Source organism: Physeter macrocephalus, chromosome 12 (genome assembly GCF_002837175.3).
Source record: "Physeter macrocephalus isolate SW-GA chromosome 12, ASM283717v5, whole genome shotgun sequence".
In the NCBI taxonomy this organism is placed as follows: Eukaryota; Metazoa; Chordata; class Mammalia; order Artiodactyla; family Physeteridae; genus Physeter; species Physeter macrocephalus.
This window is the reverse complement of record NC_041225.1, coordinates 66,476,885-66,493,322: the sequence shown is the minus strand read 5'-3', so window position 1 is coordinate 66,493,322 and position 16,438 is coordinate 66,476,885. Positions and strand designations below refer to the sequence as shown.

Sequence of the window (16,438 nt, the reverse complement as noted above, 5' to 3'; positions counted from 1 at the left end):
ATTATAATACTATAAATCAAAATAAACTGCAAAATTAAAATGTTGATGTTGAGAAGCTTAACATAATTAGTGCAAATATGGTAAGGTAGTCAAGATGATTACTTCACTTTGAGATAATAGCTGAGAAAAATAATAGTAATATTAACTGGTGATATGAAAGCTATAAAGCTATAATTTTGCATATTTTGTCTAGGAGTTATGAAAGCTAGGTATCTGGGAAAGAGATTAAATTAGGATTGAACGTCTTGGTGAAAAAGCTAGACTGTCCTAAATTCTTCAAAATGAATATTTTCTTCCCTCTGAAACTGTGAAGGTGTCCATTCAAACCTATCTAAAATAGCATTAGAAATGCAGCAGACTGTAGTAGAAAGAGCATAGCATTCAGTCAGAGATCCGAATTCTAGTCTGAGGTATTCACAAGCTAAGTGTTTTTTGCCAAGTCTCTTAAATTCCCTGGGCCTTAGTTTTCTTATCTGTAAAATGAAAAGACTGAATTAAATCAGTGTTTTTCAAATTTGAGTGGTGAACCGTTATTTTTATGAAGTCAGTTTAGAACAATTCCTCTTTCTATAAAAAAATAGAAGAGTGCATTGCAAGTACAAAGTCTATGTACAGTATGTGAATCCTGGGTAACTGGGAAGAAATTTTCAAAAGACCTTGAATTAGAAGATCTCTTTAACTTTTATGGTTTTATGAATTGTTCATGAGAAAGGCATGTAGTGTGGGGAATGGAGGGGGAGGCAACTTATTTCAAGTATGGGATATAAAATATATCAGGTGTTCTTGCCATATAGTGTCAAGGCCAATGATCTTTAGAAAGAAAAGACTTGTTTCAATAGGGTGTTTGGTTTACTCACAACAGGTAGAAAAGGAAAAAAAGCATTTACAGCTTGTCAATGTGGAAATATGTCTTATCCTTGAGATCAGAGAATTCTCAGTGTGAGAAGTGAACAGATGTATTGTGAATTATAGTTACTGATCAAGAGGTGGTATTATTCAGTCTGGCCAGAATGTTCTCTCACCAATCAAATTACTTCCAAACTAGAAAGTGAGAATGTGCTCTGCTTTTTGATTGCTTTGTTTATATTTCATCTATTTTATTGTACATTGTGTGCTGTTTGTTGGGAAGTGGGTTCTTTTCATGGAGAGTAAGGGAAGGGAAGGGAAACCCAGTATTTTACAAGAAACATTGAATTTCAAGCTTAAGTGGTTACTGGAAATAACTAGGAAGTAAAAAATAATAAGAAAGTATCAGGAGCACTACTCCAGCCTTATGAAAGTAGGACTTAAGGGAATGGGTGCTAGAAATATGCTTTTTTTTCTTCTTTTTTTATTGAGGTGGAGTTGATGTACAATATTATATGTTTCAGGCGTACAACATAGTGATACACAATTTTTAAACGTTATATTGCATTTATAGTTATTATAGAATATTGGCTATATTCCCTGTGTTGTACAATATTTTTTAAAGGTTTCTTTCCCAGGTGATTCTGATGACCAGCCCTGTTTGGGATCAACTGGTCTAGAGACTCAGCTTCTCATCTCAGCTTCACCTGTGCCTAGCTATAGACGCCAGAGAAAATCTCATAACCTTTAAAGGTCTCCTTTTTCCAGTTCTAAAATTTACATTTAAGTGATTCACTGAGATTTCTGATAAAGTTTCACACTTAAAAGAAAGTTAACCACGAATCAGCCAGTGTCCTTTTTTTAAAAAGAAATTGGAGCTTGAGACATAAGTTTATATTTAGTGTTCTAAAAAGGAAATTGTAATAATTTCTACATGCTGGGAAGGGTTCTCTTTTAATATTAGATCCCAATACCGACTTGTTGACAGTGTCAAATGTTCATCAATGAGTAGTCTGTCCTCTTATGTGATTCCCCCATATGCTCCTGTTTTATAATCCTGCCTGTTTCCCCTACTCCAATCATAAAAGTCTGAACTGGGAGTAAATACTTCTGACCAACACAAACTGAGCTAATCAAATTTCATCCCCTTTGCAGAATTCAGGACTTGAATGAAATTACTTTGAGTCTGGGGTTCGCTGTTGTTGAGTTATACGAACGATACAACCCTGTAGGAGACCAAAACTATGAGGAGCTTAGATCTTCCCCATGTTCCATCCTTTCCAAGACTTGATGGTTCAGTGACTCCTTCTATTCTGTAAACTACTTCCAAACTCTTTGATAAATTCTGTGTGTTTGCCTTAGGCTGGAGCTCTGCTGGTGTTGGGAAGGGAATAAAATCCTAAGGAATCTATTGTACAGAATAACTAACTTCTCTCCTATGTATCCAGAACGGTGTTAGTTTTGTACCATCCTTGGGAGGCTTGAGAAAATAGTATTCAAAGCAGATGAGAAACCTGGTTTGAAAAATGCTGAGCTAGACAATGTTGATTTATGATGGTTTCAATACAGCTATGACAGATGGGATGTGGGGAGGTTATGGAAGAATCAGTATGTAATTAATAATAATGATAATAATTCCATAATCATTATATTACTGATCCTTATTTTTAAAAAATCTGAAGGTGTGGCATGACAGCATGACTATAGTCATTGTACTGAAGTAAGCTCAGACTCAGCTACATTTACTTGCCCATGGTCATGTAGCACCAGCCATTAAGTGGGGGAACTGAACTCAGGGTTCCTAATTCCAAACTAAGGGTTCTATTCATAGGAAAACACTAGTCATTATTGATTTATCCTTTCATACATTCATTAGAGAAATATACATGCTCCCAAATTAATTCATATAAACATATAGTAAGTAATATCAGCTTTCTCTTCAAATGTTTTATTATTCTAAGAATTTCATTTATATGGAAAAGTACCTTAAATGTGGGAGAAAAGAAAATTCATCACATTCTTTTTTTTTTTTTTTTTCATCACATTCTTTTAACACCCCAACATATATTGGACCAAAAAGTCTGTTGAAGGTGTTCTTTTCCGGACTAAGGAAGAAAAGTGATCAGAATAGGAAGTTTATTTCTGATAGAGTGTGAACAGAACACCTTCCATGTTGCTTTGTTGTTCTTAAATTTTAATTCCTTACAGTATAAGAGGAAAAGTAGCTCTAGAAGCTCAGGGAGACAGAGGTTGCTATGGAAAGTTCCTTGTAAAAGCAGCAGCCATCAGAAACCTTTAAAGACACTTCAGCATGTTGTGTGATTTTGACAGCAGGAAAGCAGTAGAGTTTGGCACAGAGTTGAGCCTCAGTAAATGTTTATTGAATGAATCAATGAAACAGTGGCTCAATGAATCAAGAATGTTATAGGGCCATAAAATTTTAGAATTGAAAGAAACACTGGAGATCACTTAGTCCAGCTATGTCACTTTGCCAGGGAAAAAAATAAGGCCCAGTGAGGCTAAGTGGAGTGGCCAAGGGCAGAGAGCTGAAAAGTGGCTGAGTGGAAACCAGCGCTCAACTCTCCTGATCCTTAGCGCGATGCTTTTTTCCCTTAGAGAATGAAAAATAAAAACAACACAAAAACCTCATGAAATCATTTTGCAAGTCATCAAGGTATAAACCTCTTCAAAAGGGTAAACCATCAATAAAGAGACATTTTTTCCTTCCTTTATGCTATTTGTAATACCTCCATCTCTTTCTTACTCCATGAACTTACTCTAACTCCATGAATTAACCAAAAATTTCCTAGAATTAGGGTGCTGGGCATAATGATATTCTGGTTATTAAATGATTAGGTAAAAAGCTGATTTTTTTAAAACTGCTGGACAGTCCTTTAAAATACGGTAGTTAGTTTAATAATAACAATAATAATAACCAACAGTTGATTGCCCACCATATGCCAGGTATTTCTTTATGTTCACAGCAGCATGCTGAGGATACATTTTTCTCATAGAATTGTTAACTAAAGGCCCCTGAAACAGAATTTAAGTAACCTCCACTATAAAGAAAATCTCTAAATATGGGCCAGTTATCTTCCTCAGCACTTACTAGAAGACAGCAAAACTGATCTTTTGACCCCTCCTGATTCCTCCCTACCTCCCACCTTCCTTATCTACCTAAGCACTGGAGATGGGTGAGTGGGGCAGAAGAGTCAGTAGGTCATAGACCCCATGAAAATGTATTGTCCAAGGAGAAGTGTGCTTCCTTTACCCAAGGTAGTCGGGAGAACAGACTCTATAGAAGCGTGTGCAGTGCCTGTGTATGCCTGCAAAAGAGGAATGTCTGCATTTTGCATTCCTTACACATGACAGTGTCTGCATCAAACTTGCTGACCTGCCTTGTGCCTTTCTGAGGAGAGAAGGGGACTGGTACAGTGGACGGAGACAAAGGAGTATAACCTATACTCTCAACATCTGGTATAGCCAGGATGCCTAAGATTCTATGGGTCATGCAGACACTCCACTTTATTCTGGGGCTTGAGCCATCTGGCCAGTATCACTCACAAGAAGGCCACTTGCTGGACTGCTGGGCCAGGGGATCACAGTAGCCAGATGCAGTGTGTCGGAACCAGAGGATGAAGCAGGTTGAGCCAGATGAATCTCTCTGTCTCCACCACCCCACCCCTTAAATTATGTTTGGAAAATGCAGTGGGGAGGCCCTACAGAGCACTTAGGAATCTACCATTTGGAAGGCATCAGAGGTCAGTGAGGGTGAACCAAAGAAGCAGGTACAACCAACAGAAAGAGACTATAAGCATGCCACTGTCCTGTTCTCTTCCTGTTATTGACTCCATCCCAATAAAATGGAAGGGCCAGGTTTTAAGGCAGGTGGTAAGAAGATGTCTGTGGTCATACCACATCCTCCCCTTCTTCCTCAACTCAGACTATGAATTGAAGGCTGAAATTTACATCACATCTTAGGTGAGAGTTATAAATTAGCCTGAGTTTTTAATAACCAGAAGCCCCCAAATTTAATACTTCTGCCCAAGATGTTGTGAAGAGATGGGGAAAGGAGGTGACAGTGCATGCATGTTTACAATCAGTGACTGAAGAAATATAATGAATAAACAAATACTCTTTCATGTTTATATGCCATGAATATATCCCATGGATTTTGACTCTAATAAACTTATTGCACATACATTTTATTACTTAATCCTCACAACCAACCTGTCATATAGCTCCTAGTGTTATTGCCTCCATTTGCTGATGAGAAAACAGAGATTTTTTTAAGACAATTGATTATTTATTTCAGTACTCACAATGTGAGAATGGGGTTGAAACCCAGGTGTATATGACTCTATAGCCCTCATTCCTATGGTCTATAACTTTATAACTGTTAGTCTCATTGTTAGCACTTTCATGCATATCCAGAATCCAAACTCCACACAGAAGCCAGACTTAACTTTAAAAAATGTAAATCGGAACTTGTCACTCTCCAGCCTCAATACTCCAATGGCTTCGCATTGTACATGGAATAAAAGACGCAGACGTAGAGAATGGACTTGAGGACACAGGGAGGGGGAATGGAAAGCTGGAACGAAGTGAGAGAGTGGCATGGACTTATATGTACATGGAATAAAATAGAAAAGTTTGACCAAGATGATGCCTGAATGAATTATTAATCTCCCTCTCAATTCCAGTTTGAGGACTACTAGATGCTTTACATGTGTGACCTTTGGATTCAATATTCTTTGCCTTAAGATCAAAGACATGCCATGGGTTTCCAGCGTCCCTTCTCTTCCCCTAGTGCAAAGCGTGGTACTCTAAAATCCAAGTGTTCTTAGTTTATACTGATCTTCGTATAAATGAGGATTGTTTATAAATACAGGATATCTATAAATCTGCTATAAATATCATTGTCTTCCTATAATTATATATATAATAGTATATTTGCTATATATACATATATATTATTTATTTGTTAGGTAATCATTAATTGACCCCAAAGTTCATATAGAGAGTCTTTGAAAAGCCTAAATTCACCAAGGTATGTTTTTACTTTGATTGTGTCACTGGTATCCTCCAGGTTAAAAGATGCTAGAGTCTAGTTGTCATAGATTCAACTGTGGGAGTTGAGCTGGAGGCAGGCCCAGAAATTGCGATATTGCACACCTGGTGAATGTTTGTTTATGACTTTCCCTGTGTGTCATATCATCTGTGCAGAACTGAATGGTCATCAGCCCATTTAGGCATGGAGTGGCCTGTTTGGTTCCCAGCACCTGCAGTTATTGAAACAAATGCAAATCAGTTGCACAATAGGATTGGAAAATTGTCATAGAGTGTTGGGCTGTGTCCTATTTTTTTTTTTTTAATATGTTCAAGTTTAAGCTGCATTTAGTTTTTGGTAATGAATTAGAGACTCATTTCATGGCAATATATAGGAAATAAGGAAGAACATGAGGCTGGAATAAAGAGGGCAAGAGTTATACATATTTTGATTCTACTCCAGTTTGTTATGTGACCACAGTTTTATCTGTTGAGGCCTCACTCTCTTCATCTAATAAATTAGAGCATTGTGCCAAATAACATCTAAGTCTTCTTTACCTTTCATATTAATGACCTCACACATGTCGTCATTAAGAGTGTGCCTATTTTGGGGGTTATCTGATGGATTCTTGGCAACTTATTTCTGGATTGGTTGCCTTGAGGTGTATCTAAAGTGAAATAAAACCTTGAAGAATGAATATTTTATGAAGCTTGATTTCTTGCTGCAAACAATAGAAGTTAGCCTCAGAATTTCTGTAGGTTGAATCACATTTGGGAATTTTGGAATGATTTACAGCATTGCATCAGGTAGAAAATCCAAGAAAAGAGTGAACTACTCTCCCTTTAAAATAATGCTGTTTTTCCTTATAGTGATCAATTTATTGTTTTAATTTCTAAATTACAAAGGGTTTTGGCAAATAAAACTCTGCTGTTTTCTGTTACACTGAGGGACTGAGAATTTAACCCGATGTGATTTTCAATAGGCAGACTTTCTTTTCCTGTTTTTCTAAACTTGCTTTACCTTTATAGTCAGAGAAAGCCAGGCATGTTATTTAATTTAATAATGTAAACTTCTAGTGTGTACTTTTGTTTAGTCAAGGACATTTTCGGCACAATATTCTTCTGTATTTGACTTCTAGGGCAGTGAAACAAATGAAACAAGTCTCTTACTCAAATGTCGGTTTTTGTTCGCTTGTTTTTTTTCACATGTTGATTTCAGTTTCTGGTTTGTGTTGAACACAATCTTAGAATATATTTTAAGGTATAGTAAAACCTTATAAACCTGTGTGATTTGGGATTGTGTATATGAAATGCAAGATCAAGAATAATAATGTAGGTCAGGTTCTTGGCTTAGGAAAATGGCCTGACATTCTTCATGTAAGTGAGAATAGTGGGACTTCCCTCTGCCCATAGACATCATTGTCCTTAGGAGCTAGGGCCATTCCCTTGCAGATCCTTCACTTAGTAAAGAAGTTCAGTGAAGCTGAAAATTGTGGAAACATAGGGTCAAATTAGTGAGACTTTACCCCAAGCATAGGCAATGGGAAGGGGCATTATCCTGAGAATCAATTTCTGTGTGAACTTGGGGAGCCATTTAACCTTTCTTTGTGTAATATTCCTCTCTCTAAAGTAGAAATCAGTAATTCTTGCTGTTGAAAAGGATCTGTTTGTTCATTCTTCCATCCAAACATTGAATACCTTCTGCCATATGCAATTAAGTGTTTCAGTTATGTTTAAGTTCTTTTTTTGATGAGTAATTTGTTTTCTATCAAATTGAATGTTCCACCTATGGATACCTCTCTTAGAAAGTCTTCATTATATTGAGAATATATTTTCCCATACCTTTCATGCTTTGATTCTATTTACACCCCTGTTTCCATACAAAATGGAATTACTCTTCTAGGGGACATCCTTCCTGATGTTTCAAGATACTGTCATGTGTCCCCTAATTTTTTTCTTTAGAGGGTTTTTAACACTACCTTATATAATCTAGAAGCCTTTTATCATCTTAGCATATATCCAAACGTACTCCAGCTTGTCTAAATAGGAGTGTGATAACGGGCATGAGCTGCCTAGCACTAAAGCACAAGACCGCCCCATCCCTCCTCTAAGAACTTTCATGAACGTAACCCATGCTTATCTGGGCTTTTCTGAGTGTCTCTATCACACTGTTGATTCATGTTCTAAATCCTCTAAAGATTTGGCTTTGTTTATTTTATCTGATGTGTCTGGGAAATCTTGTTTTCCTATATACTCTTACTTGTTCAGTTGAGTAGTTTTAGACCTGAGAATAGAACTCAGGTTTATTGCCATTAAATTTAACTTTGTCAGAATCAGCTTATCCAGTCAGCATAACAAGAATTTGTACAATTTGGATTTTTTCATTGAAATTTCCTTCAGAAAATTAGATGAGCAAGAACTGTGTATTTTCATCTAAATTATTAGAGAGCTGAAAATTGAATAGGACTAATTCCAATGGCACTCTATTAGATCTCTTCCTCCAATTGTATTGCAACAGAAAGCGAATTAATATAGAATATTAGAAAAATGCTCCAAGCTTTCGAGCAGTTTATTTTTTAATTGTTTCTCTACTTCTATCATAGCATTTCTATGATGAATAATACAGACTCCCTTTATCTTGACAATGATCCATTAATCAGCACATTTGGATATGGTCCTTCAAACAATTATATCCATTGCAGCTTATATACTTTTTCTAAATCCTATGAGGTTGCTCTGGAGAGCAAATGGTATTAAGGGATATTAATATGCATTGAAAAGTTTTTAAATGCTACATAACTGGTATTATTACTGTTGCTATTATTTTCATTTTTACTAATAAAAGTAACATTAATGGGAGTAATGTCTTGCTCATATCACCCTATTAATCAGGAAGAAAAGACTTTATCAGGTGAACTTGTTTTGTTCTCAATCATACAGATTATTTAAACTAGTATTTAAATTATTTTTTGAAATATAGTATAAATACTAGGAAGTGCACGTATCATAAGTGTACAGCTATATGATTTTTTGCACTCTGATCACACCCATAACCAACACCCAGATCAAAAACAGAACATTGCTAGCACCCAAAACGTCCTCCTAACTAGTCCCTGCTTCATATCTACCAAAGGTAGCCATTACCTTGACTTACAACAGTAGAGATTAGTTTTACTTGTTTAAAAAATTTTTATATAAATGGAATCATAAGTATGTTCTCTTTTATGTGTGGAATTTTTTTTACTCAATGTTATTATTCTGAGATTTATCCATATTTTTGCACGTAGTTGTAGATTATATATTCTCATTGTTGTCTAATATTTCACTGTGTAACTATACCTCAATTTATTTATCCATTCTACTATTGATTGGCATTTCAGTGCTGTTCAGTTTGAGGTTATTATGCAGAGTGCTACTGTAAACATTCTAGTATGTTATTCTGATGATCTTTTTGTCCATTTTGTTTGATGTATCCTTACAAGTGGGGGTTACTGGGTCATAAGGTTAGGCAGGTGTTTAGCTTTAAAAGATATCGCTAATTTCAAAAAGCAGTTCTCACCAGCAATACATGAGAGTTCTAGTTGCTCCACATCCTCACTAACACTTTGTGCATTTTTTCTTTTTCATTTTATTCACTGTAGTGGAATGTATTGATATTTTATTGTGGTTTAGTTTGCATTTCTCTGAATACTAATAAAGTTGAACATCCTTCCACATGGATATCCTTTTATCATGGATAAAAGTGTCTGTTCCTGTTGGTTTGTCTAGTTTTGTTCTTTTTTTTTCCTGATTGATTTGTATAAGTTCTTTATGTATCCTGGATATAAGAATTTGTTGATATATAGGTTGCTGTGAATCTAATTTCTTTTTGATGATTATTGTTTTAGAACATACTAGAAATGCACAAGATATTTGGAACTTACATTTTAAAATGGACATAGACCCATTCTTTAGGTGTTTAACAGGAAAGCATAAATAACTCTTCACTATGCTGCTTGGTATTTGCATATGACATAGCACAAAACAATGACAAAGACTGTATGGTAACAAAGAATTGGAGGAATTATAGTCCTCTTGAAGAAAATAGAATGACTTATGTATTCTCACATAGTACACATATTCTTTCTTGAAAAAGAACATAGCAAAAAGATTTTCCCTGCTTAGATTCATGTCTCATTTATGGCCTTTTGAGGTAATGATATATTAGACAGCGTGATTTTTTCCAACACTATGTGGTTGCATTTAATGCAAATTTAAATCATCTAAATTTGATATTAAACAATTTAAAAGGAGTGATACATTTTCATTTTTAAGTAATAGGAATATGATGGTGTGAAATGTCATTAGTTCTCATATAACTTCACAGCTTTCCATCTAGTGAACTGTAAACTCTATTTACTATTTTTTTCCTTTGGCTCTGCCACATTATCTGGCAAAGAAATCCTTTGTCAAGATTTATTTTGAATAAATCATATTTGGAATGATGTGAAGTCACTTAGATAAAATGCTACTGCCTTTTAACTAGATCAAACCTTTTCAAGCCCCCAAACTCTGCTATTTAGTATTTAAGGGTAGTCAGAGGCTGAATTCTAATCCTGCTTCTGTGGTTGGTGCACTTTCTGAATTTGACAGTCATTTAAACTCCATGGGCATCATTTTCTTAACAATGTAAATTAAAAGCTTGGGCTAGAAGAGGGTCTCTAAAACTCCCTTTGGCTCAGAGACCTGTTCTGAGTATTCCTTGGGGATGAAAAGTTTGCAAATATCATCTTCAGATAAGTGAATCTCAGTATATCTGATGTATGTTTACGGATATGAACCAGACTTCACTTGACTCGTTATCATCAAATGATCAGAACAGTGAGAAGAGAGAAATGAATTGAAGGGAATTGGGAATGGTATTTTTATTGACTATGGTAACAATTTTCTAAAGACTGACACCTTTATAATATGTGATGTTCCCATGGGCTAGCGTAAGGCCAAATAGTGCTTGTTGCCGTTGGTCGATTTTCAGCTCATCAGCACTCTCATTAGCATTGGATAAGAATTACTATTTTTCCATAGCTTTTACAAAGCCTGGAGTTTTTCTGTCTTTTCGTATCATTTTTTGTCAATTTCATGGCTATGAAATAGTTTCTGAATATAATTTAATTTTTGCCTTTCCCTGAAGACTCATAGAATTGAGCTTTTTTTTTTTTTTTTTTTGCGGTACGCAGGCCTCTCACTGTTGTGGCCTCTCCCGTTGCGGAGCACAGGCTCCGGACGCGCAGGCTCAGCGGCCATGGCTCACGGGCCCAGCCGCTCCGCGGCATGTGGGATCTTCCCGGACTGGGGCGCGAACCCGTGTCCCCTGCATCGGCAGGCGGACTCCCAACCACTGCGCCACCAGGGAAGCCCCGAGCATCTTTTTATTTATTCATACAGCATATACCTGTTTTTCTATGAAATTACTATACATTTATTTTGCCCATTTTCCCATTGTTCATCTTTTTTTTCAAATCAAGTTATCAGAATGCTTTGCAAATCCTGTATTGTAGTCCTTTGTAGATTAATATGGTATAAAAATATTTTCTACCAACCTAATTTAGATTCTTACTCTCTTTATGGTATTATTGATGAACCAGGTGTTCTTAATTTTAATGCAGTTGAATTTATCAATATTTTATTAGTGATTTTTGTGCCTATTTAATAAATCCTTCCATACTTCAGTATTGTAATTTCTTGTCTTACAAACATTTTACAGACTTACCTTACTAATTTATGTCCTTAGTCCATGGAGAATTCATTTTTGTAAACAAAATGATGTAAAGATCCAATTTCACTTTATTCATGTAGATAACCAGTTGTCCCAGCGCCATTTATTGACTAATCTATACTTTGCTCACTTATTTGCAATGCCTGACTTGATATAAATCATTTTCATATATGCTTAAGATTATTTTTAGTTTGATTATTATCTTTATTCTCCCCCTTTTGTCTATCCTAATGCATTATCTTTATTATCATAATTTTCTAATAATTGTTCATCTTTACACAGGAAATTTCCTTAACCTTCTTTCTCTGGTGTATCTTGGCTATTTGGGGCTCTTTGTTTTTCTCATAGAACTTGTAGAATCAGCTTTTCGTATTCATTTAAAAAAAATCATTGAAAAAAAAATCATTGAGATTTTTACTAGAATTTCATTGAATCTATAGATCTGTTTGTATGTTTAAAATATTGATTTTCCCTGGTACGTATAACCCTACGATCTTTCTGAAATATCTTAAACCCAACAGGTTTTTTTTTAAGATAATTTTGGTCTTTCAGTGTATACAATTATATTTGCTAATATGATGTGTTTTTTTTTCACTTATACTCTTGATAATGCTCATGTGTTTTTCTTGTCGTCCTACATTATCTAGGACTTTAAGCACAGTATGTTGATAGTGAGCATCTGTGTTCTGTTTCTGATCTTAAAGAGAGTATTCTAGATTTCACAATGAAATATGACATATGCTATTTGTTTTAGATCATTTATCACATTTATTACGTTAGGCAGGCAAGGAGGAAGACAGCTACCATTTCTAATGCCCACCAACTTTGCCAGATGCCTGTACAGCATTATCTCATTATATCCTGAAAGACTGGTATCACTAACCATTTTTAGAAACTGAGATTTTAAAAGATGCATAATTGCTCCCAGTGCAGTTAACAATTGGCCAGCTAGGATCTAAGTTCATAGTTTAGCCTGCTTTTTTTTTTTTTTCCTAGTATATCAGAAATATTTAGTTGTGCTGGCTCCCAATATCAAGGCACTTGCCATATTGAACTGACCAGGGAAAGAAACACCTAAACTGTAGACTTTCAGAGACAGGGATTAGGTCAGTCTTGGTCACTCTATTATCCCTAAAGACTAGCACTGGGCTTAACACTTGGGGGGATTTCAGCCAATATTTTGAGTGTTTGAATGGAAGGGACCCTCTAGGATGGATTGGACTGTGCTTGGTGACCCTGCCTCAGAATGTGGTGGGTTTAGCCTGACCACTAGTCTTCACTAAGAGTTTACTAGTAGACAGTGACTCTCCCTCCAGGGTTCACTCTCTTGTGAAAGTTCTTAGGTGCTCACTATCTTACTCAGTGCCATGCCTTGCTTACCTGTAGTTGCTTATGGTACTTTCTGTATCCAGAGAGTCAGGTCATTGGGCCTTGATGAGCTGAGACCTTGATTTGAGCTCTGATGCAAAGACATGAGTTATTAGATTATTGAGTGACAATAGTCCTGAGGTAAAATCCCATTGCCAGGATAAGAGTGAGACCCCTGTTAGTATATGAACCCTCCAGTGGGCATAGTGGAGATGCGGTATTACCAGGGAAACAGGTTAAGATTCTCTAGTATCACTTATAATTCTATGTTTATAGTTTATCAGAAGCTGAGTCCAAACCATACTGTCTCATTTTTCTTGGTACAATGCCATCATTGCCTAGAAAGTTGAGGGAGCTTTTGGCTTCTACTCTTTTTTTGGTTAAACTCGCTTAATTAGTGGGAAAAGACTGCTCTTTCCAAATAGCCACATTTCTGTTTGATCTAACATTTTGTGGGATATACGTTGTTACTCCTAAATGTAGTAAAGACTGAGATATATAGAAGATGTTGAGACTTCATTTACATGCTGTTCCCCTGAGGATGTCCTGGATTTCTTACCAGTCTCATAAAAGCCAGCCCTACCATCTGCTTGGTGAGATCAGGGAATGAACCAACGATCCAGCTAATGCCATTAAGCTTTCTATCACTGCCGCCTCCACCCAGGGAGAAAAAATGCACTTGCTCTACAGGAGATCTGTTTACTTCCAGACCAAATTCTATTATTTTTTCTTTGCTTTCCCCTCATCAGATAATCTGTTATGGTTTCTCAGTGGTGGAAATATTTGGCTCTTCACTGAGAAGATCTTTGAATATAAATGCCTCACTGAAAATTAAAATAACGCCTCAGTTGGATGGAGAGAATGTTGTAAACACACTGGAATCCATTGTTGCCAGCAGAGTAGAACCATCCAATATGTATTCATGGTACCTGACTCGTGCCCTCAAGATATCACAGAGCTACTTTCTCTGATCAGAGCTCTTGCAGTGATACTTAAAAATGCATTGAATTTTCACGAATGTCAGCTTTAGCTATTGCAGTTGATGGCCCAATAGCTGAGGTTTATTAAAAATATACTGCCACCTACAGTACTATTTAACTCTCTTTGACAGGGCTCTTGTCATGAATGTTAACTAGACAAAGAGTTAATTTGGGGGCTGATTAGTTAGTTTCTGTGAAGATTTGCTAACTTACATAGTATGCTTCTTTACTTACGCATGTATGTATCTGTTTTCCTCTAGGAAAAGAAGAATACATTGCCACTTTCAAGGGATCTGAATACTTCTGCTACGACTTGTCTCAAAACCCCATTCAAAGCAGCAGCGATGAAATAACTCTGTCCTTTAAAACCCTTCAGAGGAATGGACTGATGCTTCACACTGGGAAATCAGCTGATTATGTCAATCTCGCCCTGAAAAATGGAGCTGTCTCTCTGGTCATTAATTTGGGATCAGGGGCCTTTGAAGCACTAGTGGAGCCCGTGAATGGAAAGTTTAATGATAATGCCTGGCATGATGTGAAAGTCACCAGGAATCTGCGTCAGGTAACAACGCAGTGGATAAGAGAGTAACTGGCTTTGTTTCTCGCTACAGCTGTGTGTGTGGTACTTGAAAACCCTAACAACATGATACAGGGTTCCTCAGAGTCGCTTACAAATTAGCTTTTTCTTCTTCTGAGATGAATCTTCCTGCCATACTTGAGCAGGGGCATATCTAGAAAGTTCCAGGGGCCTAAAGGCTATTTTGACACAGCGACATATGACAGTTTCCCAGAGGGCTGCAAGGTTATCCCTGCGACCTGCCCTTCCTGTGATGTGTGTGATTCTGTTGTGTTTTTAGTTTTTTGTTTATTTGTTTATTTTAAATTATAGTTTTCATGGTGATCATTTGGAAGCATGCACATTGGGGTCATTAAATCACAGTTCCTTTTTTGTAGTTAAAAAAAAAAATCCAACACCAGTGTGTTTGTGATTTGGGAAGGTATCAGTCCCTACTCCCTCCCCACCCCAAACTCTGAAATGAGGACAAGAAGAGTCCCTGAGGGGGAAAAATGACTTTGGGGGTTTCCACATCTCCTGAAGAGTCTGTTTATGAGGATATTTTTACTTTTAGCACAGACACTTATGTTAAATCCCGAATGTCTCTGGAGAGGCCAGTTCATCTTCTAGATGCCCATTTCTATTTGATTGTATTTTAAAAAAATTCTTCCAAGTGTCTACATGTTAGGAAAACATCAATTTTTCAGTAAATCTATGGGTCCCCATATACTGTATGCTTTTAACTGAGACATATTATTACAGTATATATATATACAGATGAAAGTGAATAGATTGTCCTTTTATACTGAACATGATAAGTTTTGATTATTATTTGAAATTTTATCATATTACAACGTACCATTTTGTTAAGTGTTGACAGTGACTAATTTTTCTGCAGTACGTGCTGATCTCAAACTAATATCCTTAACATACTTGTTGTTTCTCTGAACAGTTGCAGAATGACCGGATTGTCTCTGGTTTTCCTTTACTAAAACAGCCCTCTCTTTCTGAGCTGTTAACTGTCTAACCTTTTCTTTCCCGCTTCTGAAAGGCTTAAACTATCCAAGCTAGAGAAGCAAACAGGAATTTTAGGAGTGCAGATTTAGTCTAGCTGAGGCAGAAAAGTAAAAATGAAGGATTTCTTGAGACCCTCCAAGACCTTTCAGAGGCCTTAGTGTCATGGGAGGGGCCCTGCATGCTTCACACCTGCCTCGGGGGATAGTTGCCCACCATTGGGGTAGCTGTAGACCACGGATTTCCTATAAGTGTGTCTCTTTGGTTTTCCCTTTTTATTTTTCTCTCAGATTCGCACCAAGAGGCCGAAGGCTCATTTGAGAGAAGCACAGAAGGAAGGGTGGGGCTTGAGGAGCCTACTTTCTAGATTTGCCTTTGCTCAGGTTACAAACCAAACTGTGAATTGGTAGCTCAAAGGAAACTGCAGTTATACAGCCGGGGTGCATGTGTGGCAGGACAGATTAAAAACAAATCCATTCTACTCATTCTATGTGTCAGGATCTTTGTTTTGTTTCATTGCAGTAAACTGTGACCCTAAAGTCCATCAATATGACCGAAGGAAGTTTTGGAGTTGAGCAGAAGTCCCTGTATGCTGTAAAATTGAGTAGTAGGGCAATGCCAAGCGATTCCTATGCATTTGCTGGGACTGGGGTGGGCCAGGGTTGGGGAGGGATCACTTATGGGCAAAAGGCGGCAGTGGTCAGCTGATGAGCTTTAGGCCTTTGAATCCCTTGTAGACTTTTTCAATGTCTGTCAGATGTACTCAGGGAGACAAAGGAGCATTGCCATATGTCTGTTTCTGTCTCATAGCAAGTTACGAACAATAACTGGCAGGAAAAATATTACCTCTGTGGGAGGCCTATTTGTTAG

General features: G+C 36.8%; 1 protein-coding gene across 18 annotated transcripts in view; it reads left to right on the top strand.

Annotated features, from left to right (window-relative positions):
* The window catches only part of NRXN1 (neurexin 1), a 1,147,673-nt gene that overhangs the window by 430,847 nt on the left and 700,388 nt on the right, over positions 1-16,438 (top strand). For all 18 annotated transcript variants that reach the window (XM_024118772.1, XM_024118771.1, XM_024118769.1 and 15 more), the window contains one exon: positions 14,259-14,560. In XM_024118772.1, the coding sequence (XP_023974540.1) occupies positions 14,259-14,560 (302 nt within the window). The remainder of the gene's footprint in view (positions 1-14,258; positions 14,561-16,438) is intronic.